The sequence below is a fragment of the Salvia splendens genome, chromosome 22, assembly GCF_004379255.2.
Source record: "Salvia splendens isolate huo1 chromosome 22, SspV2, whole genome shotgun sequence".
NCBI lineage: Eukaryota > Viridiplantae > Streptophyta > Magnoliopsida > Lamiales > Lamiaceae > Salvia > Salvia splendens.
The window spans coordinates 23,338,852-23,362,216 of record NC_056053.1 but is presented as its reverse complement, the minus strand read 5'-3'; the positions used below and the strand labels follow the sequence as shown (position 1 = coordinate 23,362,216).

At 39.1% G+C, this 23,365-nt stretch overlaps 4 protein-coding genes across 5 annotated transcripts; all 4 read right to left on the bottom strand.

Annotated features, from left to right (window-relative positions):
• Positions 1-1,294: 1,294 nt before the first annotated feature.
• On the bottom strand, positions 1,295-2,834 carry LOC121786552 (pleiotropic drug resistance protein 2-like). Its single transcript, XM_042185189.1, has 2 exons — positions 2,274-2,834; positions 1,295-2,190 (listed from the first exon to the last, which is right to left on the bottom strand). The coding sequence occupies exons 1-2, from the start codon at positions 2,440-2,442 to the stop codon at positions 1,976-1,978; spliced, it is 384 nt and encodes a 127-aa protein (XP_042041123.1). The 5' UTR covers positions 2,443-2,834; the 3' UTR covers positions 1,295-1,975.
• A 792-nt stretch (positions 2,835-3,626) lies between these two features.
• LOC121785859 (protein BUD31 homolog 2) lies at positions 3,627-5,795 on the bottom strand. Its single transcript, XM_042184327.1, has 4 exons — positions 5,637-5,795; positions 4,535-4,646; positions 4,202-4,389; positions 3,627-3,988 (listed from the first exon to the last, which is right to left on the bottom strand). Exons 2-4 carry the CDS (start codon positions 4,626-4,628, stop codon positions 3,833-3,835), a joined length of 438 nt encoding a protein of 145 aa, XP_042040261.1. The 5' UTR covers positions 4,629-4,646; positions 5,637-5,795; the 3' UTR covers positions 3,627-3,832.
• A 508-nt stretch (positions 5,796-6,303) lies between these two features.
• On the bottom strand, positions 6,304-9,295 carry LOC121787802 (probable indole-3-acetic acid-amido synthetase GH3.1). The gene is made up of 4 exons (XM_042186643.1): positions 9,139-9,295; positions 8,258-8,531; positions 8,090-8,191; positions 6,304-7,785 (listed from the first exon to the last, which is right to left on the bottom strand). The coding sequence occupies exons 2-4, from the start codon at positions 8,527-8,529 to the stop codon at positions 6,432-6,434; spliced, it is 1,728 nt and encodes a 575-aa protein (XP_042042577.1). The 5' UTR covers positions 8,530-8,531; positions 9,139-9,295; the 3' UTR covers positions 6,304-6,431.
• Positions 9,296-16,395: 7,100 nt separating this feature from the next.
• On the bottom strand, positions 16,396-20,640 carry LOC121787801 (serine/threonine-protein kinase D6PKL1-like). Of its 2 annotated transcripts, none has more exons than XM_042186641.1 (3): positions 20,365-20,640; positions 17,900-19,917; positions 16,396-17,344 (listed from the first exon to the last, which is right to left on the bottom strand). In XM_042186641.1, the coding sequence occupies exons 2-3, from the start codon at positions 19,750-19,752 to the stop codon at positions 16,528-16,530; spliced, it is 2,670 nt and encodes an 889-aa protein (XP_042042575.1). In that variant the 5' UTR covers positions 19,753-19,917; positions 20,365-20,640; the 3' UTR covers positions 16,396-16,527. The 2 variants fall into 2 exon arrangements, with proteins under 2 accessions (XP_042042575.1, XP_042042576.1); XM_042186642.1 differs by having other exon boundaries at positions 20,403-20,640.
• Between the last annotated feature and the right edge of the window lie 2,725 nt (positions 20,641-23,365).

Here is a 23,365-nt window from a genome sequence, read left to right as displayed (position 1 = left end):
GAATTTTTTCGCCATGTAATAATTGCAAACAAATCCAAACATTTTACTTACAGCTGGTACTTGTAATTACGGGACGAACTAGAATTTCACAAAATTTCATTATTTTTCCGATAATTTGTCCTTTTTATTTATCCTTTGTTCATAAAATAGTCGGGTGATGTTACGTGTGGTCTATAACCTCAAGTTTTAAAAATTGAACCATATTCTCCAAATAACTTTCTATGTTTTATAGTATAGTAGTAGGGGCTAAATATAAGTACAATAGTAATAATAATATTATTATTATGAAGGAAAAAAAACAGTAATTGTGGATTGGTTCCCTGCATGCATGCGTGAAAAGGCCACTTCACATAAACTCCACTTTCAGTAACTTACTTTAATTCAAACGAAACCATACAATGTCAGCAAATATTTATTGATGTGACAGAATATCGACTTATAAGATTGTGATCCTCACCCACCATTTTTTATTTGTTTGTATGCATTGCCAAATTAAATGTCTGTTTTTTTTCAAAACTATTGCGTTTGCTTCCCATTAATATTGGTGGGCCTTTATAGTTTGTACACCCGTACTAATAAAGAGTATTTGGGCCGGGCCGGGCCATATGATTGTGGGCCCCAACTAGGTGGGCCCAAGGGACCAACTTGTCAACGCGGCCCTTCCCAACTCTATGTTGGTAGAATATTTATTTGTTCTAATTTTGCAAGTAATTAAATCGTTGACATAATTAGATGAATGATGACTTACATATGTGGCGCTATCGGATGTCATCCAAAACAAAGTCACACTTTGGGATGCAAGATGATGTCGTATTACACTAAATTAAATAATTTCATTTTGTTGAGTTATACAACTTATACTAGATTCTATTTAAAAAGAATGAAATGGAAAGGAAAAAAGAGATGAAATGAAGTACACCAAATGAAATTATTTAATTTTGTATAATACGATGTTGTTTTGCGGCCTACAATATGATGTCCGATATTACCATGGAAGTATGTTATCAATGATATCAACGCTGAAATCTTGATTGGTTGTAAAATCAGAACAAGTCAATAGTTGTAATTTAAAGTAGATAGACTTTAGACCGGGCATGCAAAACCAGAACTTTGTGACATGACAAGGTGGTTGCCATGACTCTAGATAGTAATGAGCTCGTGGCTAGGACACTTTTAATTTTGTTCTCAACACAAAAATGTCTATACTTTTAAAACAATAATATTAGTACAAAAAAAGCAAACACAAACAGGACTATTACAATATCTATTAGTATCTCTTTTGGTAGTTCAAACACTTGATGCCAAATCCAAAGATGAGCACAAACAGCAAAATAAAAACCATGTTCAAGAAAACAAGAAGAGGCAGAAAATCATGATCAAAACCTAAGTTTTGTCCGAGTAATGTCTTAACTGTCACAGAGTGAAGTAGAGGAAGGATGTGAAGATGAAGTAGTAGAAGAGGAGGAATTTGGCAATAGTCCACTGGAATCCAATCATTGAGTAGAGCAGGAGAGTGTATGCTATTTTCTGTATTGCAACATACATTGTCTCGATAGCCACCTGCGCGAACGCATAAGGGAAAGCCTAGTACATCCCAGCCTTAGCTCATTTCAAGAACTACCTTAGAGACTATGTTTGAGATATAGACTTACATCTTTTGTCCATTAGTTCCAGAAGATGAGGCCGAATACGAGGCCAATCAAGAGGGTCATGAGGAAGGAGCTACAGTGTGAGCTCTGGATTTATCGTACAGAACGCTGAACTCTTCAATGAGACGTTGGCCTATGTGGAAGGAGCTGAACGCCTCTGCAAAATCCGAAGGTGAGATGTATTTAAAGGGTTGGTTTGCCATGTACCAGTATTGCTCTTGATCCTTCTTTTATGTCACTTCTTGAAGAAAATCAGCTTCTCCTTCTCGTTCCGGGCATTTGAACCCCATGTGGTGAAAGAAGCCGAGGACAGCCTCCTGTGGACCTTAGTACACAAGATGACCTTCTGACAATAAGATAACATCGTCGAACAGATTGTAGGTCTCTGGGGCTGGCTGCAGCAGAGAGATGACCATGGTTACATCCATTATATGCACAATCTGCCTCATGTAGTTCACGATCTGAAAAGTGGCCGAGCTGTCCAATCCGGTCGATATTTCATCCATGAGAAAGGCTTTTGTCGGACCAACCAGCATTTCCCCTGCCATGAATGATCAAATCACAATTTGAAAAGAAGAAACTCAAGAATTAAGTCACTATGCATCTTTCAAAGTGCGTACATACCAGTCGTTAAGTGTTTCTTTTGCCCTCCCGAGACGCCTCTCCTCATGTCATCACCAACCAGAGTATCCGAGCATATATCCAAGCCAAGCATCTGTAAATTTGAAGTCAAAATCCACATTCTTGAAAGAAAAAAAACAACTTTTTTTGAGGTAACAAACCTTGAGTGCATAATCAGTGATTAAACTGGTTTTCATGCCAGGGATGGATGTGGCCTTCATGATTGCATCGAGTTCAAGATCAGGTTTGATTCCGGCCTCCTTCTCACGCCTCGAGAGCTCTGCCAGCATGTCTCTCCCGGCAGCCATTTTAGTAATAGACATGCTTTGCATTTGACGGTTGGTGGCTTGACTAAGTGTTTTCCACACCACTCACATCAGCCATTTACATAATTTTCCAAACTAAATTGACTTTTAATCCTTCATTTTTGTAAAGATTCTATTGGAAAAAATACACCTTTCGTCATTCGATTGTAGTAACCGCTATTGGGTTTTATAAGACGTGCTGATGGCATGGTATGTAATTGTCGTTAACTTTATGAGGCGTGTTGATGGTGAGACCTTCCATGCCTAACGACTCTCAGTCTTAAAAAAAGGAAAATACACTTCTTAAAGTTTGTCTCATGTTGTTTGCACATCCCTTAGCATTTATAGGAAAATTGTTTGTGTGATTCTCGGAACTTCGGCAAGTTCGTCGACGCCTAGCAGTTTTGAAGCGTTTCTACATGATAGGAGGGAACCGTTTTTATCCTTAGAACTATACGCCAATCCGATAGCACTAGCCACGACGTATTTTATCTCGAGGAAAAAGGGTTTCCTCAACTCAACGTATAGTTTGATTTATTCTACCGTTTTCATTGTAATTTCCATGTTACTGTTCCTTTTCTTTGATGGTAATAATTAGACTTTTCTTCGATTGTAATAAGTAGAATACCACTTATACATGGCTAGCAATTTTCCCCATATTTCTAGCATATTATGCCAAATTAAACATTCAAATCGGATTTTAGTCGTATTAATCTTGAGGTAGATCGTTGGCCACAGTCAAAGAATTTTGCAGAATATATCTTATTCATGAGCTAGAAACAAATTGTGCTGTGGAATTAGAACTCATGGCTAAGAGGAATTCTAGTCAAAGTAGAAGAATTCTGTTTACGGAGTAGGATTTTTCTCATAACACCTCCAAAGATAAGTCTCGTGGATACGAACTAGGTAACCAATCAAGACGATAGGCAATGGAAAGATTTCGGATCGAGGATTATCACTACGATGAAGACCTATATTGGAAAGAAGAGCTGGAGAAGATAGATTCAGACAGGTGAGAGTTTTTGTACGAAAAACTAATGATTATGAAAGGTTTAATGCTAACATAGCTGACATTAATCAGATAATATACTTTCATTACATCGCCACAATGTCAAATGAAAACAGAAAAAAGTGAACATGTTTTCAAGTTTAAGCATAGAGAAGAGTTTAGAAATGCTGTGCCTGAAAACTTCAGTACAAATGAGTTGTGCTCGTTGATTCAGTTTTGGCTCTGCTAGCTAGAGTTGAGTGCAGTCCTTAATCCCCACTTGCACAGCCATTACAGCCACAGTGCACACATTCAATAACCTTTTCCTCACGTAAGTGCTTTGGGACGCGGCAGACGCAAGTAGTTTGAAAGTTATGGTCTCGAGGCTGCATGCACCTCAGGCAACAAAGCCTTTCATAACCAGGCTGCCATCAAAACAATTATCATGATAATCTGTAAGAGTGTATGTAATATTGTAATGTGCATTATAGTAATCTTGGTTTTCAACATTATATTTGATACAACAATCAGTCTCGTATGTTACTTCCTCAAACAAAGATTTCCAATGTCTAATATGCACTAACAGAAACAAAGAGGATTTGCATTATCATTGTAGAAAATCTTGAACAAGGGCATACCTTTTTCCACTTTGCGATTAAGTTACGATCTGCATAACCCTGATCCAAGCAGAACTCATATAATTCCTTGGAGATTTCTTTCCTCCTGTGATAGAGATCATATATATATCTACTCTTCTGATGGGCTATTTTGAAAATAGGCCACAGGGCCTCACATTTCCTTTTACCATCATGTGGGTCATTCTCAGCTGCCGCAAAAAAATGACAGGCACGGATGTAAGAAACTAAGATGTTAATATGAGAAGACAGGAAGCAGAAACATATATGTGCCACTTAAGACTAAGTCACAAGATTAGAAGAAAATAAATAGATTAATGATAACAATTAAAGAACCTTCTCTCATTTTTGCTTGTAGCTCACGAAGAGTCGGTTCAATCAACTCCCAGCCCTCTGGTATCTTTACTCGGTTTGTCTTCACCTTTGGCATGGTTCCTGCAACAAGATCCTGCGTAAATAAACAGAAAAATTATGCTTAGAAGCTAGGAAATGCATAACCACGGAGGCAATTCGAGTGTAATATTCATCATAGTACAAAAGATGAACCCAACATCTTTCCATTCTATCTCGCTTAGCAAGATATCAAATTTCTGGCTTTTTACTAATTTAGCAAACATTCTAAGACCACATTCATATCCTTTTTGTTGAGAAATGGATGACCAAGATCAAATTGCAACCATTGAGCTACCAGAGATAGTTGTTTGAACAGAGTTACAAAAGTCAGTTATAACCGTTGGAAAAGAAGCTGCAAAAATCAACTAACTCTACTTGTGTACATGGAGGAATAAAATGAAATAGCAGTTAATCGAGCGACTATAAAAGGTCATCAATCTGATCATATGAGAATAAGAGAGAAAAGGCTAGAAGTCTGTGAAATATAAACTCAATCTTGTGTATTGGACTTTAGTTCATCTTCTTATAACCGATCATCGTTCTTGATCTTGATCATATAGTGTAGTTAGTACTTTGAGTTTGCATTAAACAGATTTCATTCTTCCGTTCGTGATTGTGTCATCTGAGTCAATTACTTCATTATTGCTGGTAAGGTTTAAAATTAGTGTTTATTAGGAAGCATGGGACGATCTGTTTGATCACAAAATGAAGGTTGAGCTTCTTATGAATCTATAGCATCAAATGATTAGTCTCATGGACTCAATTCATTGCAAATTTACGATTTGAACCAGCTAAAACATAAGATAACTTCGATGTGACAAAGATTCAAAATTTAAAACGGTAAAACAAAAACCCTAGACAAATTTAATCGAAGCATAGAACCTCATCCCCGCAGTAAAATTGATTTAGGTCAACAAATCGAACCTAAATCAACCAATTAATCGGACAATACAATTATACAACACCAAATATCAACAATCGGCTACCCGAGCACACCACGAACTTAAATAAAAAATTCAAGAGTTCAGGGGAAAGAAAACATTACCAACAGTTTCAGAATATACGGGGGCGGCGGCGGAGGGAAAGCCGATTGGAAGAGAGTGTATGCGGAAATTCAATTTCTCTATCAAATCTACCGAAGGCGAATTGTAGAGCTGAGAGAGAGAGAGAGAAAAGGGTTAAAACTACTGTACTGGACATATATATTAATCGAATTTTAAAATTCAATTGAAAAGCATTTTGAAAAGCATTTTTTATTTATTTTATGAGTCCATACCTTACCTTTTTAATGGGATTTTTAATTTAAATGCAGTAGTTGAGTATATATACAAACATAATAAACAATGAAAATCCAAAACACAGTAATAGAAGATTCTGTAAAGAAATACTCCTTATATTCCTTAAAAATAATAGTAGTATTTCCACTTTTATTCGTACTTTAAAATTATACAATAATAAGAAATACTTCTTATGTCCCTTGAAAATAATAGTATTTCCATTTTGATTTGTACCTTAATATTATACAATAATAATTTAGTACTTAATTTTTAAATAATTTATTACTCCTACACAATATTTCTTTACAATTGATTAGAATTAATAATATAATATTTCATGTATTCCACTAATATTATTAATAATGTGAAATTCACCATTCACTAATAATACTTCCCTTATATTTTAAAATTTACTATTTTAAGGGACTGAATGAATAATATAAGAAGCAAGATATATATAGCTCTGATTACCAAATAAGTGTTCCTATACAAATACAAGTGTAAGTATTACAATATTGTTGCACAAGAAGTTGCATTACAAAAAATACTCATACATATTAAGATCAGAGGCGTTCCTCCGCCGCCCAATGTGGAAGAGCTGTGCTAAAATGCGCAGCCACAACCCTCTTGTTGAGAAGCTCCACCATTTCCTTCAACTTCACACACTTGGGCGTTTTATACTGACTAAAAGTAGCACTCCTCTTCTCCACAGCATAGTCCATCAGCTCTTCAAAGCTCCCCCTCTCCACAATCCGAATCTCCAACGGCCCGATCGACTTGCCGACCACCCGACCCTGCCGGTACACCGAATCCATTGCCTCCTCCATCGCAAGACAACACTGCTCAACCACTTCGCCACTAGGCCAACCATCCGGATCCTTCAACAGCAGCTCCCAGAATATCACGTAGTGGCCCGGGATCGTCGCGGTGTCTGCGTAGCTCGTGTAGTCCACCACGACCACTTTGGACTCGTCGAGCAGTTTGTACGCCCTCTCCACCGCACCCTGAAGAGTGGTCTCGTCGGTTTTATCCGAGTCGATGCTAAGCAGGACATTCCGCCGAGCGAGGAACCGGAACTGCGGCGCGGAGTTGTGGAACCCGGTGACTCGGAAAATGTCGCCGACTCTGTACCGGTACAGACCGTTGTAGGTGGTGACGACGAGCTCGTATTCCTTTCCTATCTCGACATTCACCAAGTCCACCGGTTCAGAAAACTCCGGGTTGTCGAGAGGTAGGAACTCCATGTAGGCTGCCTGTGGCATGAACGTATAGGAGACTTCGGAAGGATTGCAGAAGGAATCCAAATTAATTCCGACTGCGCACTCCGACGAGACGTACATAGCGCTGATCACCGGCAATCCGCCGCTGTAGTAATCAACGGTTGGGATGTATTGTGACATCGAACCGGTCACTATCGTCTCAATAAATTTGGCATTAGGCCAAATCCTAGTGATGATCCCTTCCCAGTTATCCTTCTCGCATTCCCGAGCTAGCAAGTCAGCCAGCTCCGGTTCGGCCCGCAGCACCCGGCCCATGCACCCGCGGATCGCTTGATCATCCACTCTCGAGTCGAGCGACCCGGTCCGGATATCATGAGTTAGTTCTCGCCAGTTGAGCTGGAGAAACCTGATGACCCGTAGTAGGCCCGAGGCAAATACGGCCCCGACTCGGAGAATAAGTTCCCGCTCATAAAGCCCGCAGAGCATCTGAGTATACATGCTCTGGAATATATCCTCACAGCACACGGCTTCATACGGGCTTGATGATGCCTTCATTGCATCACCAGGCATATTTTTAATATCGACTTTGAACAACCTGGTGATCACGGAGCGGACCATGAGCCCGCCCTTCGTCCTTCTCTCGGGCTTTATGAACACGAAGTGCAGGGATTTCCCTTCGTCCAGCCCCTTCACGTGCCTGTTCCGTCATAACAATTCTTAAGAAAATGCAATCAATGTATATATATAGGGAGTGGTTCACTTCAGTGGTTAAATGAGAACTATATCAGTTCGTTGATACATTTATATCAGTTGGTATCACAAAACCCTACAGACATTCATGAATCAGCGAACTGATATAGTTCAGCAACTGATATGTTTCATGATACCAAGTTACCAACTGGTATTAAATGTATCAACGAACGGATATAGTTCTCATTTTAAAGAAACATATCAGTTCTGAGATGAACCATCTCCTATAGTATTTATCTTTGTGTGATTACCGGTTGAGAATAGCACGAGCAAGAACGGATTGCAATAGTCGGATATCCTGATCTTGTTTAACGGCTGGAATGAGTTTTCCTTCGCCACCTGAAGTTCCGCTGCTGTTGAAGCAAAACAGAATTGCTGAGAACAAATTCAAGCAGGGGAAAAGCAAAATTGATTAGCACCTGATGACGAAATCAGAGATGGGTTGAGAGCTCAAAATCGGGGAGCGATCTCCGTCGGCTATTCTTCGGATGAAAGGCAGGATATCTTCGTAGGTTACCACCGGAATTTTTGACTTGAACGCCTCCCGATCCGTGGCGCCATCGAGATTGAAACGCTTCAGATATTCAACCTCTCTGTTTTCGGATAGTATTCCGGCTAATGTAGTTTGCTGCACCTTGTCCGCATTCTCAGTCACTTCTTCGATGAATTGAAGCGCTTTTGCATCGTCCATAGCTGCTCAATTATACAGGAAAAGCCTATAAATCTACTAAGCTTCAAATGTCCTTTATATTAATACAGCAAAAGTGAGCTTCAAACTCCTTCAAATTTATACAGCAAAAGCCTATAAATTTACCGAGCTTCAAACGCCTTTGAATTTTATACAGCAAAAGCTTATGAATTTACTGAGCATCAAACTCCTTTCAATTTATACAGCAAAAGCCTATAAAATTAAAAAATTCAAAACTCCATAGTTTAAATGTCACTATCAACTGTCGAAAATTTTGCCAGATTTATATTGAATGCATGACGTTTCGGATAATTATTTAATGAATTTCAAAATAAGTTTGGTGACTCAATACATTGCAGCTTGACAACAACTTGAAGCAGCTGAATCATGAGATAATGTGATGAGGCTTAAAACGGTGAAAGCGAAACCCTAGAGAAATTTCATCAAAGCATAGAAGATCATCGCCACAGTCAAATTGATGTAGGTAAACAAAGCGACCCTAAATCTACCAACTAATTCTACAATAAAACACCAAATATCAACAATCGGTTAGCTCGAGCTCATCACGAACTTTGAAAAAAAGCTTGTAGAGTTCAGGGAAAGAAGCATTACCAGCAATTTCAGGAACGGTAGAGTTCTCTGGAGGAGATTGAGAAGCAATAAGATAAGATTACTATTCTTGATTTAGAAAGTATAATGAGATTTTTAAATTTAATTGAAAACGCATTTCGAAGAGTTGCTCACTTGCTCTCGTTTTAGTTTTTTGTTTTTTATACTAGTTCATCAGTCAAATATATCAGTAAGTACTTTTCATTTCAATTTTCTGTGCAAATTAGAAATTTTTAAATCGAACCAAATTGAAATATCTATAAAAAATCAAAATTGAAATTCAAGCTATGAATAACGATATGAACTGAAACTGTATAAAATATCCGAAAAATCAAAATTGCATAAAATTACTCCTAATATGTAACGATAGACTAATAACTTTATGTCGGAATTAATAAAATTTTTGTAGGAGAGTCAGCATACCTACTTTTATTTTTATGATTACGTGAATTAAGTTTGATTGAAAATAGCACACTTGTAATTTTAATAGTATCCAAATTCTGATATACTACATCCGTTATGTTTTTTTATTAATAAAAAAAGGCTCGAGTCTGCATGCGACGATAAAGGTCCGAGATAAACAATCAAAAGTCAAACCGCAAAATAAAAAATTAGAAAAATACAATAATATCCCAACCAGAAAATAAAAGGCAAAACACGAGCTAAGGTTGGGAACGGAGGACACAACTCCATTGTGAGAAAGGTTTACTGAGGACACGAATATGGTAGTATCAATCATCACTCTAAAATCTAAAAATGTTCACTTAATCAATTGACAACTCCATTGTGAGAAAGGTTTTGACACCTACTTCTATTCCACAACTTACTAAAAAGGTCTTCCCTTTTCCGTTCCTCAGTTTGGCTCAAACCTTTGAAAACTTATTTTATTCCATACTTCCACCTCAACCAAGATATACGTGTTTAGAGCATCCGCATCGGTGTCTCGATGCGGGCTCGGTCTCATCCCGGCGAGATGAGACTGCATCGAGACACCGATGTGGAAGCTTCGTCGCGTCTCGTAGCTCGGGGGGAGGGGCAGTTGGCAGGCTGTCTCGCCACGCGCGTCGGCCACGTGGCGAGCAGCGGTTGGGGCGTGACGCCCACTCGCCGGCTTTGCGTCGATTTTAGGCTATTTTTAATTTATTTTTTTTAATCTATTTTTTTTTAAATGACCGCTTTTTTTACCCTTTTTGAATTTTTTTTTCTTTTTTTCCCACATTCATCTATAAATAATACTACACACACAATTCCCCACCATTTTTTCCACACACAAACACTATATCATCTCTTTCCTCTCCAATTATGCAAAAGTGAAGGAAACTTCGGCGGCGAGGGCAGCGGCTACGACTTGAACGCGTTTGTCGACTGGGGGGCATGTACAATGTTTTGGGTGCTTCCGGTTCCGGTTCGTCGCCGGGCACCCAGGGCTCGTCGACGCTGGCGTACCAAACACCATCTTTTCCAATTGATGTATACTATCGTCCCACCCGGTCCGAGGAACATGCAAACGCGGGGATTATCCCAAATTATGGAGGATATTCCAGAGGAATACACTCCGGAGGCGGTGGAGGACTATGAGGACGACGACCGTCATCCATACAAACAAGCGGAAATGATGGCTCTGTTCGATGCTTGGATCAGCACGTCGAACGATCCCATCCTCGGGAATCAACAAACCCGCAAGTGTTTTTGGGATAAGGTCACCGACGTATACAACGCAAAAAAGCCGAGGGGGGCCTTCAGCCGCAACCTGAAGATGCTTCGCGCTCATTTTGAGCGAGCCGACGGAGATGTCAAAATATTTTATGAGATCTACAAGAGGGAAGCGGACAATACCAAAGCGAAGCCAGTGGATCCGACATTCTGAGAGCGGCTTTGCGAGTCTTTAAATCCGACACTGGCAAAGATTTCAAATTTTCCGATGTTTAGGAGGCGGTCAAACATCTTGATAGGTGGGCTGGCGGTGTCGATTCCAGCATGGGCTCGAGCTCGAAACGCACGAAGCATACGGCGGGTGCCAATACTCGTCTAGTGATGGCGGGGGAGGCAACGCCTCCCAAGAGGTTGAGTTCCCGACATCCGATGCAGGGGGCTCCTCCGGTACACGACATCGGCCGCAAGAGAACAATGCGGCGAAGGCCGCAAGAGGGAGGGGGAGGGGCTGAGGCCGAGGCGAATCAAGCCAGGCGGGCTCCCAAGGGCCGCCGTCCACCCTAATGTCCATGTACTTCACTGCCACGATGGCTGACACTTCTCACATGACGCCTGCCCAATTTCAAGCCCATCACGCCGGCATTGAGTATCTGGCAAGTCAACTTGGTATTCCGCCTCCATCTAGCTTGGGTGCACCGCCATCTACTTCGGGGGATGATTCACCGGCAGAGTAGTTTTTAAAATTTAAGTGTGCAATTTTTAATTTCTAGTATTTTAAATTATGTCTTTTTATTTTTGTTAGATTTTAATTATGTGTTTTTTGGGGGGGATTTTAAATTGTAATTTTCTTTTATTTAATGAAGTGTGTTTTTATTAATTGAATTTGTTGGGAAAAAATAGAAAATAAAATTGAATGAATAGTTAATGGATGAGATGGTTAAAAGATAGATGGATGCATCTGCTGTCTCTTAGTTAAGAGATAGGGTAAAAAGTGCAGTGAGGCCCATGAATAGTTAAGAGATGAGACGGTTAAGAGACGGTATTGATACATGGATGTGGATGGCCTTAGTCCCTTAGTGCATTTTTAACTTTAATAGTTTTGTTTTATATATTTAATTATATTAATAAATAAAATTGTTATTAATATTTTAGATTTTATAATTTTTATAAAATAAAGCTCGATTTTTGTTTTTTAATAATCCAGTTAAATGAACAAAATGATAAATCGAGCTAAGTATATGTTACTTATCAAAATATGAAAAAACATGTCATTGTAATTTCTTTACAAAAAAAATGCACATCATTAAAAAATACTCTGCCAAAATAACACAACCAAAAAAATTATATTAAGTTGCCGTTATTTTAACCATTGCAGTAGACAATAACGCAGTAAAAGAGTTCCAATTGCAAACACAAATTATGGCATAGAAATTGTAAAAATGTTTGTAAATACTTAAAAAACAATTAGTAGAAATTAAAACATCTAATTTCATACCATGCGTGCATGCAGATATATAAGCAAAATATTGATCGAAAATTGAAAAAGCCCTAATTTCCATCCGCGAAGGCGAAGCATACGAATACAATCGATTCATCCCCAATTCGAAAAAACCTAACAACAATGAACAATAAAGCAATACAAAATTCTCCAGATCAATTATACAATTATTCAATTCGCGAAGAAGTATTCGAATGAATGAATGAAAAATCACGGCTGTGTAAATCATCAAATCAACATCGATCGATCAGCGCCGCACCTTCTTGTGAAAATTCCGATGACAGTTGCAGGCGGCGCACCTCAGGGCGGCAGCGGTGCCTTCCTCACCGGCAGGCATGAACTCGCAGCAGCCGTCAACGGCGTACTTGCCGATGCTGGCGGCGTGGTTTTTGCGGCACTCCTCGTAGGTGACCTCGCGCTCGTGCTTGGAATTGAGCTTCCTCTCCTTTGGCTGCTGGTAATTCATTTTGGATCTGGAAAGGTATTGGAGAGGGGAAGCGAGAGCGTAGATATAGACGATGTGAATTAGGATAATGCAGCGGCGTTTGAAGGAGGTAGGTGTGATTTAGAAGAGGGTGGTTGGGCGTGAGCAGTAGGCTCTGCGATAGGTGGCGCAGCCGATTTTGATTGATTTCTCGCCGGCATTGGTAGATCGATGTGAAAAGGTGGATAGCTTTCAATAATGGCCACCTTTTTCCATTACCAATTTATTGTTTCGATCTAGCAATTTTTCTCATTATTTAATTATATTTAATACTTATTTTTTCCACAAATTCCACTATTTAAAAATCCATTTTAATTCGCCCCGAGTTTTAACAAATTATTTCAGTATAGTTGGATCCAATTTTATATTACCCCCGTTTTGAAAAATCAACACTTTTGAAATTTTTAATACACAATTGGTAAAGTAAGAGAGATGGAGAGAGAAAAATGAATAAAGTAAAAGTGAAAGAAAAAAAAAATATATTAGAAGTATTGTTAGTGGATTGTGTGACCTACTTCCTAAAATTGAAAGTTTAGAAAGTTTATGTTTTTAAAGGTTGAACAAAAATGGAAATAGTTTGTAGTTTTAAGAGATGAAGATGGTAATAGACTATTAGTTTTATATTCTTAAAATGTGGATAACGATTTAGTGGAGTTTGAGATTCATTTCTCTAGAAAAAAAATAGGCTTCCATTTTTGTTATTAGACCAAGGGTATCCACCGACGTGTTACGTGACTATTCTTCGTGTTGATTCGTAAGCACCTCGAAGGATGAGGCAAATGATCTAAGGATTAAGAAAGACCGAGTCGCATGCCACTGGAACACACTCCTCTGGATTTCGATTAATTTTTTTATAATTCATGTTTCTTAAAATTCTTGATGAAAAAATGGAGACTTATCGTATACATACTTGCCAAATCAACTGTGATACACATTTTTAATACACTTGGAAGTAGTCATTTGATTATTTTTTGCTTAGTGAAATTATGTTCATTTGCACGTTTCGGTGATTTGACTGAACAAGGCAACAAAATGGGGTCATCAACTCAACATCAGAGCATCCACAACGGCGGCAGTCCCGGCGGACGTTCGCGCGGGACGTCCGCCATTACATAGCATGGAGGCGGACGCGGACGTGCGATGCGGACATCGGAGTTCCGCGGCATTCCGGGGACGTCCGTTGTGACGTCCGTCATTGCGCTGACACGACGGACGTCCTGGCGAACTTCCCGATTTTTTATTTTTTTAAAAAAACTCTATATATACGACTCGTTGAACTTCATTTCATTCACACCACTTATTTTAACGAGTTTCTCTCTCTACTTTCATTTCTTCAGAAGATAAATGAAGCACTTCGATAGTGATTCCCCCGCCATGAGCGAGTCACAAACGCCGACTTTTCCCATTAGAGTTGGAGGAAATGCCGGCGGAAGTGCACCGATGTGCGGGGTGATGTCCGGAATGGCGTCGATGATGCCCCAACCCCAAATGGCGGGGATGATGCCCGGGTACTACAATATGTACCCCCCTTGGTGTGGGATGATGCCCCAAATGCCCGGGATGAGTGCCGTGATGCCCGGGATGATGCCCCAGATGCCCGGGATGATACAAGGGCATGCTTGTCGCTGCTGGGGAGCAGGCAGGGGGTCCCCAAATCACCTGGGGACAATGCCTATCGCCCCTACATGGATCTATTATCGGGTGATTCCCCCCAGCTTACTCCTCTGGAGACTCAGTTCATCGGCATCGAGACTTTATCTTTTGAGGAGTTGGGGTTATCTCCGGTCAGGGATTCTCCCACTGAGATGCCATCGGCGGGAGGGAGGACGCGGAGGCAAGGGAGATGGAAGGGCAAGGCCACTACCTCGTCTACGCGTGCGGGGAACGAGGGTGGGACGGGGTCGAGGAGGAGGGGGAGGAAGCCGTCAGGAGAAAGAGGACCATCTGGAGCATAGAGGAGTGCGTCACGCTAGCGAAGGCCTAGATCAGTGTAGTCGAGGATCCCTACGTCGGGGCTAACCAGCATATCGACAGAATGTGGTGGCGCATTAGCCGAAGCTACCTCCAATTCAAACCGCCCGGAAGCCTCATGATGGAGAGCAATGCCGGAAACAGTGGGAGCGGCTGAGGAGGCAGCTCAGCCGATTTGCCGGCATCTACCAAAACAACCTCCGCACGGCAACCAGCGGCATATCTGCCGATGATGTGAAGCTTCTGTCTCACCAGCAGTACCCCGACAGTGAATTGGGTTTCATGGATTTCAAATATTGGGAGGTTTATCTTACGGTGCAGACTTCCGCCAAGTTTAGTTCGGGTGTTGAAGTTGGTTGGCCGAAGCGGACGAAGATCAACCCCTCCGAGGAGTATAGCAGCAGTGCCGGTTCCCACGAACTCCCTGAAGCTGAGGCAGAGTTCACGACCCCTCAATCCTGCCGCCGTCTCCCGGTTGAGCAAAAGTTTGCGATACGGATGGCTAGGGGAAGCGCCAGAGGGTCCGGACCCGAGGTCCAATCGGCAGCTCCTTCTCAGATCGATCTCGAGCCCCCGCACTCGCACGCATACAGCAGCATGATTTACTTTTAATCACCATGGAGAAGTGGATTTCAGCGACTGGCCACTTATACAAGATTATGATGAATGATGTCATCGACAGTATACGGCGCAATTTGGGGATGCCACCCCAGCCCGAGAATTACGACGGGACTGGCGGCGAGGACGACGAGGAGTGAGACGGGGGCCGCATTTGTCGAAGCAGTAGGTTTTTTTTAACTATGTATTTTTTTAATAATTATGTATGTTTTTTGTTTTAAATAAAGTGGTTGCATTTTCTCCGTATTTGTGTCGAAATTTTAGTTCTGTAAATTGTTTAATTCCGTAAATTGTTTAATTTGTGAATTTGTGAATTTTTATTATTGTGGGAAGTCCGTCGGGATGTCCTTGGGGATGTCCGTCATTGTGCAGTGAAATGTCCTTATGACGTGACAGTGCAGTGGGATGTCCTTATGACGTGACAGGAGGTATTTTTGGGAAGTCCGTCTGGATGTCCGCCGAGACATCCGTCCCACTGTGGATGCCCTCCTGATATAAATTTACACGACAACATAAAACTATTATCACAATTCACAGTAATTAAGTTATATGCTAATGCACAATTTATACTCCACATTATTTGTTTTATACTCTTTATGTTTAGGCCATTAACATATTGTGAATGGCATTAATTATGTTTTTATCACTATAAATTGACACTACATGGATGGAAAAATCATTAACGACAGAGCTCACCAAAATGTTCATCAAATTGCCTTTTTAGGGCCAATAAACGTTGGCACATAAATTATAACGGTGGTTTCGAAGATGCCTTACTAGTTACTATTCCATATTCACTCATAACAAAATTATTTTAATCTAGTAGTCCGTACACAAAGCTTAATAATTTAGATGACAAAACAGTGCGCAATAAGTAACCAAAAAGAGACTTTATTGCAATTACCATCAATTTTTATATGTGATGGAAAAACACACTAAAATTTTTAATATTCAATATATTTTGTTGTGAAGCGAACGTTTTGGTCTAATTAGACATTTTGAGAACATGGCTTTTGAGATTTCAGTAATCTGGAAATATCTCAACTTGTTTGGCATTAACTCATCATGTGGAACAACTCTATTAAACAGTACTAGTACATATTATGGCGACTATATATTACAAATTCAGCTGAAAAAAAGCAGACTTTTAAACTACCCTTAATTTGTTTCAGAACAACTCGAACTCGAAACAGTCACCGGCATCCTGCGCCGGCGCCGGTTGCGGGATTTCACTCTCGAAGAACTCCGGTATCTGAGGGGGTACGGCGCAGCGTATCAGCGCCCAGTTCAGTCCATCGAAGAACGGGTGCCGCTTAATCTCGGCAGCTCCGGTTTGCGTCCCGAGCCGATTCTCTGGCTCCTTCACCAGTAGCCCTCGGATCAGATCCCTCGCCTGGAAACTAACGATGGGGGAGTCGGGAAATCGAAGGTTCTGCAACACCACATTCGCTAACGTCTCGTCGTTATTGGTACCCTTGAACGGCGTCTTCCCGTACAGAAGCTCGTAGAGGAAGACGCCGAACGTCCACCAGTCGACAGCGCTGCCGTGGCCCTCTCCCTTGATGATCTCGGGGGCTAAGTACTCGTGTGTGCCGACGAAGGAGTTCGACCGCGCCTCTGTTGGCTCGGCTACGAGCTGCGGGAGCAGCCTGGCTTGGCGTGCGGCGTCGGCTTTCAGCTTCCTTGCTCTAGCTGCTGCGTTTAGCCCGGGGCTAAAGCACGAGACTTCACACGAAGGCCCGGTGCAGAATGGATCGATGCAGTTGGAACCTGCACATGGACCCGAGATCCTGGGAGGCTCCATTGCTAATGAGGATGATTTTACGAGGGTTGGGTTTACGGAACATCTCAGGGATAGGTCGAAATCTGTCAGCATGATGTGACCGTCCTCACGGACCATGATGTTCTCCGGTTTTAGATCTCTGTACACGATGCCGAGCATGTGTAGATACTCGAGAGCGAGGAGGACCTCAGCAACATAGAATCTGCAAAAAGTAATTATGAGTAAAGAATATACAAACACTAAAATGCGGACAGGGATGGGAAACGACAAAGAGTCTAACGGCTAAATAGAGAAACGTTTCATTAACAGAATCATGCAACCTATATGTGTCTATCAACACCTCAATTATCATCGAATACGCACAATTATCGGTCACATGCATACATTGATTGGTTCATAACAGCATAGCATCGTTTTTGAATCAGAAAATGCGAGGTCGATCACAATAAGAGCAAAGGAAGTAACAGAACGCAAAACGAGAAGGCCAGAAAACTAAACCAATGACATAGTTATGTTTTTCGGGTTACTCCCTATATTTGCTACTCATCCATTAACTCCAAAAAACGTATATCACGAAGGTAGGCTTCCGCCTCGTCATGTTTCAAATATATAGTATAAATCTATATCCAAGCACTTTCTAGAGCCCCTTCAAAAGCCAGTGAATTTCCTCTTATGTTTTTCATTAAGTGAAATGCATTACTTTCTATGGCATAAAGGAAGATAACGAAAAACGAACTATGAGCCTTAAATACCATACCTTGCGGCCTGTTCAGGAAAATATCGACCAGGTTGCTTCTGCCTGAGGACATGTAGATCTCCACCAGGGCAAAACTCCATGACTAAACACGATAAATTATCCGAGGTAAACTGGGTGTAGAGAGTCGGGAGAAACGGATGATCCAGCATTTTGAGAATTTCTCTTTCAGTTTGAGCTCGTGGCATCTTTTTCCTTTTTGCTAAGAACTCGTTATCCATTACCTTTATGGCGAAAAGGCACTCCGTTCTTATCAATTCAGCAAGATACACCGAACCGATATCCCCGGAACCGAGTTTTTTCAGTAGATTGAAGTGATTCAGCCCTAGAAAACCATACTTCTTTCTTATGTGGTTGATTGCTTCCCACCTGACGTCCTTCGACATGTGCGGCTTATTATTGCAAGTTGAGCCACTCAGATTGCTCTCGTCGCTGAGGCTCGTGTTGCTACTACTGAAGTCGCAATTACTGCTGTTTGAGCTCTGAGAGAGATCCCATTTTTCACCTTGTTTGCCAACCATGTTACTTTTAGCAACAGAGGTATCTTTATTCGTATCAAAATCCGTTCCAGCCGTTGGAACCTGAACACCAGCACTATCCGAGGGATCCTTGCAGAAATCCTTACCCGTTTCCCTCAAAGAACACTGACACCTTTGGCAGATTACTTGCTCTGAACTTTGGTTCTGAGCAGTATCTACATCATGAGATCCTTTCGAACTTCCATCAGTATATATCGTTACCTTCTTTGATTTCTTTATAACGATGTTCTTGTTTCTGCCAACTGGCTTGGCCGCACGAGATGTACCTTCTTTGTTTCCTTTAACCACACTGGATGAAGACACTGTCTGTAGCCTAGACTTCCGTCTTACCTTCGGTGCTGCCATTTCACCTACTTTCGAGGAAGCGGGAACTTCCTTGATGGGGACGTTCGCAGCTTTGCTTGAGCCAGAACTTTTCAGGTCCTCCTTTAGATGATTATCATGAGCATCGTCTCGGGGAAGAACAGAAACTGAACAGCAATCTTCTTCCTGTAGGCCTACTCCAGATTTCTGCATATCAGCTTCCGAAACAGGTATTATTTTATTATGTGCAATGTTCAACTCTGCACCCTCCATAACAACGGTAGCCGGTGGAAGAGCAGAATCTTGAAGCTTCCGAGGCAGCTTGCTGGCAGAACATAAGCCGGTATCTTCTTCGACAGGAGACTTTCCTCCATCGTCGCATTCATCCAGTTGATGACCAGGATCTTGTGACTTATGTTGTTTATTCTTTAAAGTCACTTTATCATCTAAACAGGGAGAAAAATAAGGACCTTGGAATGTTGACTGTGGCAAGGTTTCAGAAGAACACGAGGCACTCTGCTCCGGAACCAGAGATATTTCTATCCTTCGTGCCTCACTTTCAACTGAAGAACAGCTAGATTCACCGGTTTCAACCACAACAGACCTGTAAATATTAGCGATTTTCCCAGCTTCCGAGGCTCTAGGAGATGCTGGCAGCGACTTCCGTTTCACAGCAGCCATCTCCGCTGCCTGAGAAATGCACAATCCCCTAAGAGCCTGCTTCAAAGAGACGGGCTCTGAGAATCCAATCCCAGGAGAATGAGAACCAACACCCCTCATCGGCTTCTTTGAAGGGTTTCTCCGCACATCTGAAAGATCAAGACTTTTTGTTGATCTGAGATTGACTCCTTCGAAAAGCTTATTGATGTCGTCTTCCAACGTCTTGTTCATTCCTTTTTTAATGATCGGAGGCTTCTGGTCTTTCTTTGATTGCCGAAACGATTGAGGCTGTCGCGTTACACTCCGTTCATCCTTTACCTCCATTATTTCACAATTCCCACGAAACGAACCCATCCTTTGCAACAGATCAATGTGCAACAACTCAAATTAGAGAATCAGAGAGTTCCATCTCTCAAGAGCCTAACTATTCTTGAAAATACGAAACTAAACCTCCGAATTCAACGAGCTTTGCCAACCAATTTCTTACAACTATCAGATCAGAACATTCACCACATCCACCTGCATCAACAATCAGGGATAACATAAGCATATTAACACTAACATTCCACAGCATTAAATCAGAAATAATGCCCAATTACTCATAAATTGAAAATATATCTTTTCTGCAAAAAAATAGTTAATGCATCCATAAAAAACATAACTCCTTCCATTTTTGTAAAACATCAAATCCACAATCCCAAATCAAATAAAGAAGGAAAACAGTAACTATCAAAACAGTAAAAAAATGGTGCAAAATGCCAATCTCATTCAATCATACATCAAAGTTGAGAAATAGATTCTCATTATCCAATCATGTCAACTTCACAAGAATAATTACCCATTTCGAAATTTACCTTAAATTCAAAAATTCAAAAAACAATAACAATATACAGAAATCAGAAAGCTTAGATTTTTACAAGAATGAAAGGTAGCGTAACGGTAAACATTAATTAACAAACAAATTACCCAGATAGATGCGATCAGCTGCGGTAAAGCTAAGCTACCTGAAGGTTTCAGAGATCTACTCCGGACGTAATATAAATACAAATTCAAAAGCTCACTCCTTTAATGAAGAAAATTGCTGCAAAATTTGAGCTTTTTCTCTCTTTTGAGATTGAGTGGAAAACCCTAAAGAGAATGATGGGCTTTTCTGATTCTCAGAAGGCTATTCCGTGGACAAGGATGTGAGAAGAAAGATGACAAAACTCCACTGTCTCCCTCCGTCTCTCTCTCTCTCTCTAGCATTATTTTCGATGCTTGTTTTCTCACTTTCTGTGTTTTTTAATTACGCAGAAATTTGATTTATGGAAGTGGGCCCCACTTAATCGTCTTAGGATTAGAAAAATATTACTCCGTAGTATATATTACTATATGATAAAAATATGATTTTATATGTACAGAAATCTCGGTTTTAACTGAATAATTTTTTTTATAAAACAAGTGAGTATATAAATTACTCCATATTACCAGTTCAAACAAAAGTAATACCATATGCTGTGGTTTTCTAAGTCGAGATGTATAGGGCTTTTAAGTTTTAACACTACTTCAACATTGTTTTACTATATTAAATTATATATTTAACTCAATTAAATAAGCTACTTGCGAGGGTAAAAAGCATAATTAATTCAATTAATGTTGAAGTAACGCTAGTAAATTTTTTTATTGCGGCATTTACACTGTTAATTAATTCAATTAATTTTTATTTAACACTAGTATTTTTCTATAGCAGCATTCACGTTGTGATTGTGACACTGTTGTTTACGAGAAAATAATATTGTTAGGAAATATGATTCGTGATAGATTAGTTATATTGTGTTTGATAGTATCATATAAACTTGGTAGAGTTCTAAACTTATATATTCATTTTTAAAATTCAATACTGTAATTAATAAATGTATTAGAATTAAATTATTAACATGCATAATATTGTTCTAATAATTAAAGTGAGATTTCTAAAAAGTAAATTATTAACTGAGAACGAATATTAGGTTAGGCTAATATGGAGGGTTAGACTTTAAACCATTTTTGTATAAACATCTTTTCAAGTTCCAAAATTTTATATCATATGAAAAATTTTAATGCTCTTTCATGTCGTTTTCGTTACGAAATTTTGGGAAAAATATTTGCCATATAGGAACCTTTCAAATCAATCGAATATAATTCATTTGTGTTTAGTTTTGGGCCACTCCAAATAATTCATTTAATGTAGGCTTCCATAACACGTAGTATCGACGTGACACTCGAATTTACATATGGATTGAATAATCAATGTGTAATTTTAGTTAATGGACATATAATTTCAAATGTCACATTAATATTTTGATTATAAGTGTCACATTGATATTTTGATTATTAAAAAATAATTATCAGACATTGCATCCTCATAAATGAAAGATAGATATCATACTAAATTGTATAGTAAATGGTAGAATATTTTTAGCAAACGATATAAATGATAAGTCAAAAGCAACATTTTTACTCTAAATTATTATTCAAACTTTATAGTTTGATTTAATTTAATATGTCATGTTTATTTCAAGATGATTTTTTATACTATTTGACAACTTTTGATGGATGGATTGAATAATTTCAACGTTGGTTGGCATCATGAGTGAAAATGTAACGTAAACCAATATAATTAAATTTTTCTTCAAATATTATCTTACCATGAAAATCGGTGGGTCTAACTACCATTTTTCATTTAATTTCTTTTTATACCCTCAATAATGTTCTTTACTAATTTAACACATACTTTAAGTACTAGAAAACGAATAATTAAATAGTTGGGCATGTTCATGCTATCTTCATCTTAAAATCCTACATTTTATCAAGCTATATAGCTGTGATATTTAAATAAGGATATTTATTAAATTACACTTACTAAGAGAGTACAAACCAAATTTATTAATTACTTCAGAACCGGTAATTCTTTAGTTATACTAAAAAATAAATTCATAAAAATTAATGATAGCAACATTTTACGTGGAAAGGTTTTATTTATTTGTGTGCAAATAATATCTACTAATAATAAATCTGGCTGGCTGTCGGCAGATGAAGCCACACATAAATGTGGTTGCCCAAATTAGTTAGAATATGTTTTCAAAATAAATAATAATAATTAAAAGACTTTATTTGGGACCAATTTTAAACTATGTTAACCTATTATTTCAAATTATTTGTTCAACCAGTTATATAAACATAGTGGTAATAGTTTTATTTTTATACCACGTCGTCCTATTGCCTCCAAATATGCTAAAAATGTATTTGAATAGATAATATAAATACAAACCTAAAATTAGCTAGCAACAAAATAATAGTAATACAAAAACAGTTTAGAAGAAAAACAACAAAAAATAGCAAAATCAACCTATCGAAAAAATAAACGAACTATCCAAAATTTTGTTGACGTAACGCATGTCTGTTTTAAATTGATTGTGTGACTAATTAGTAGCAAATCTATATTAATATTAATTATGCGGATGAAAAAAATAACTTTGATTTAATTTTATGAAACTAAAAATGTTTTTAAAGTCTTCCGCCAATGCATATGCTATATAAATAAATAAAAGTCCATATCAAAACAGGGATAGTTAGGTAATAGTTTATAAATAGTTGAATAAGAAGACAAATAAACATGAATAACCTTCTATCCCATTAAAAATGAAACGTTTTCTTTTTTGGATTATCCCATTAAACATTAAAAATGAAACGTTTCCTAAAATGGAAATAACTTCATCTTTACTTTTTCATCTCTCTTCATTAACTCACAAAACAACACTAAATAAAATTTCGTGCCGATTCCCAAATATTGCATATTTAATGGGACGGAGGGAGTCCTCAATTAGGTAAGATTAGCAACAATTGAAAAGTAGCATTTGGCAACCAGCGATCTTAATCCTCTTTAAAACCAAAAAAAATAAATTAAAAAGTCTTATTTGGCAATCTTTTCATTATAAATAAAATAAAA

What these genes read in the sequence shown, in the direction of transcription:
- LOC121786552 (XM_042185189.1), bottom strand. Translation starts at nt 2,442, where the DNA reads ATGCACTCAAGGTTTGTTACCTCAAAAAAAGTTGTTTTTTTTCTTTCA. An exon ending in AAAGAAACACTTAACGACTG is followed by an intron (nt 2,191 to 2,273) that starts GTATGTACGCAC and finishes CATTCATGGCAG; the next exon opens with GGGAAATGCTGGTTGGTCCG.
- LOC121785859 (XM_042184327.1), bottom strand. Translation starts at nt 4,628, where the DNA reads ATGCCAAAGGTGAAGACAAACCGAGTAAAGATACCAGAGGGCTGGGAG. An exon ending in ACAAGCAAAAATGAGAGAAG is followed by an intron (nt 4,390 to 4,534) that starts GTTCTTTAATTG and finishes TTTTTGCGGCAG; the next exon opens with CTGAGAATGACCCACATGAT. An exon ending in TAATCGCAAAGTGGAAAAAG is followed by an intron (nt 3,989 to 4,201) that starts GTATGCCCTTGT and finishes TTTTGATGGCAG; the next exon opens with CCTGGTTATGAAAGGCTTTG.
- LOC121787802 (XM_042186643.1), bottom strand. Translation starts at nt 8,529, where the DNA reads ATGGACGATGCAAAAGCGCTTCAATTCATCGAAGAAGTGACTGAGAAT. An exon ending in ATCTCTGATTTCGTCATCAG is followed by an intron (nt 8,192 to 8,257) that starts GTGCTAATCAAT and finishes TTGCTTCAACAG; the next exon opens with CAGCGGAACTTCAGGTGGCG. An exon ending in GCTCGTGCTATTCTCAACCG is followed by an intron (nt 7,786 to 8,089) that starts GTAATCACACAA and finishes ATGACGGAACAG; the next exon opens with GCACGTGAAGGGGCTGGACG.
- LOC121787801 (XM_042186641.1), bottom strand. Translation starts at nt 19,752, where the DNA reads ATGGGTTCGTTTCGTGGGAATTGTGAAATAATGGAGGTAAAGGATGAA. An exon ending in TTTCCTGAACAGGCCGCAAG is followed by an intron (nt 17,345 to 17,899) that starts GTATGGTATTTA and finishes TACTTTTTGCAG; the next exon opens with ATTCTATGTTGCTGAGGTCC.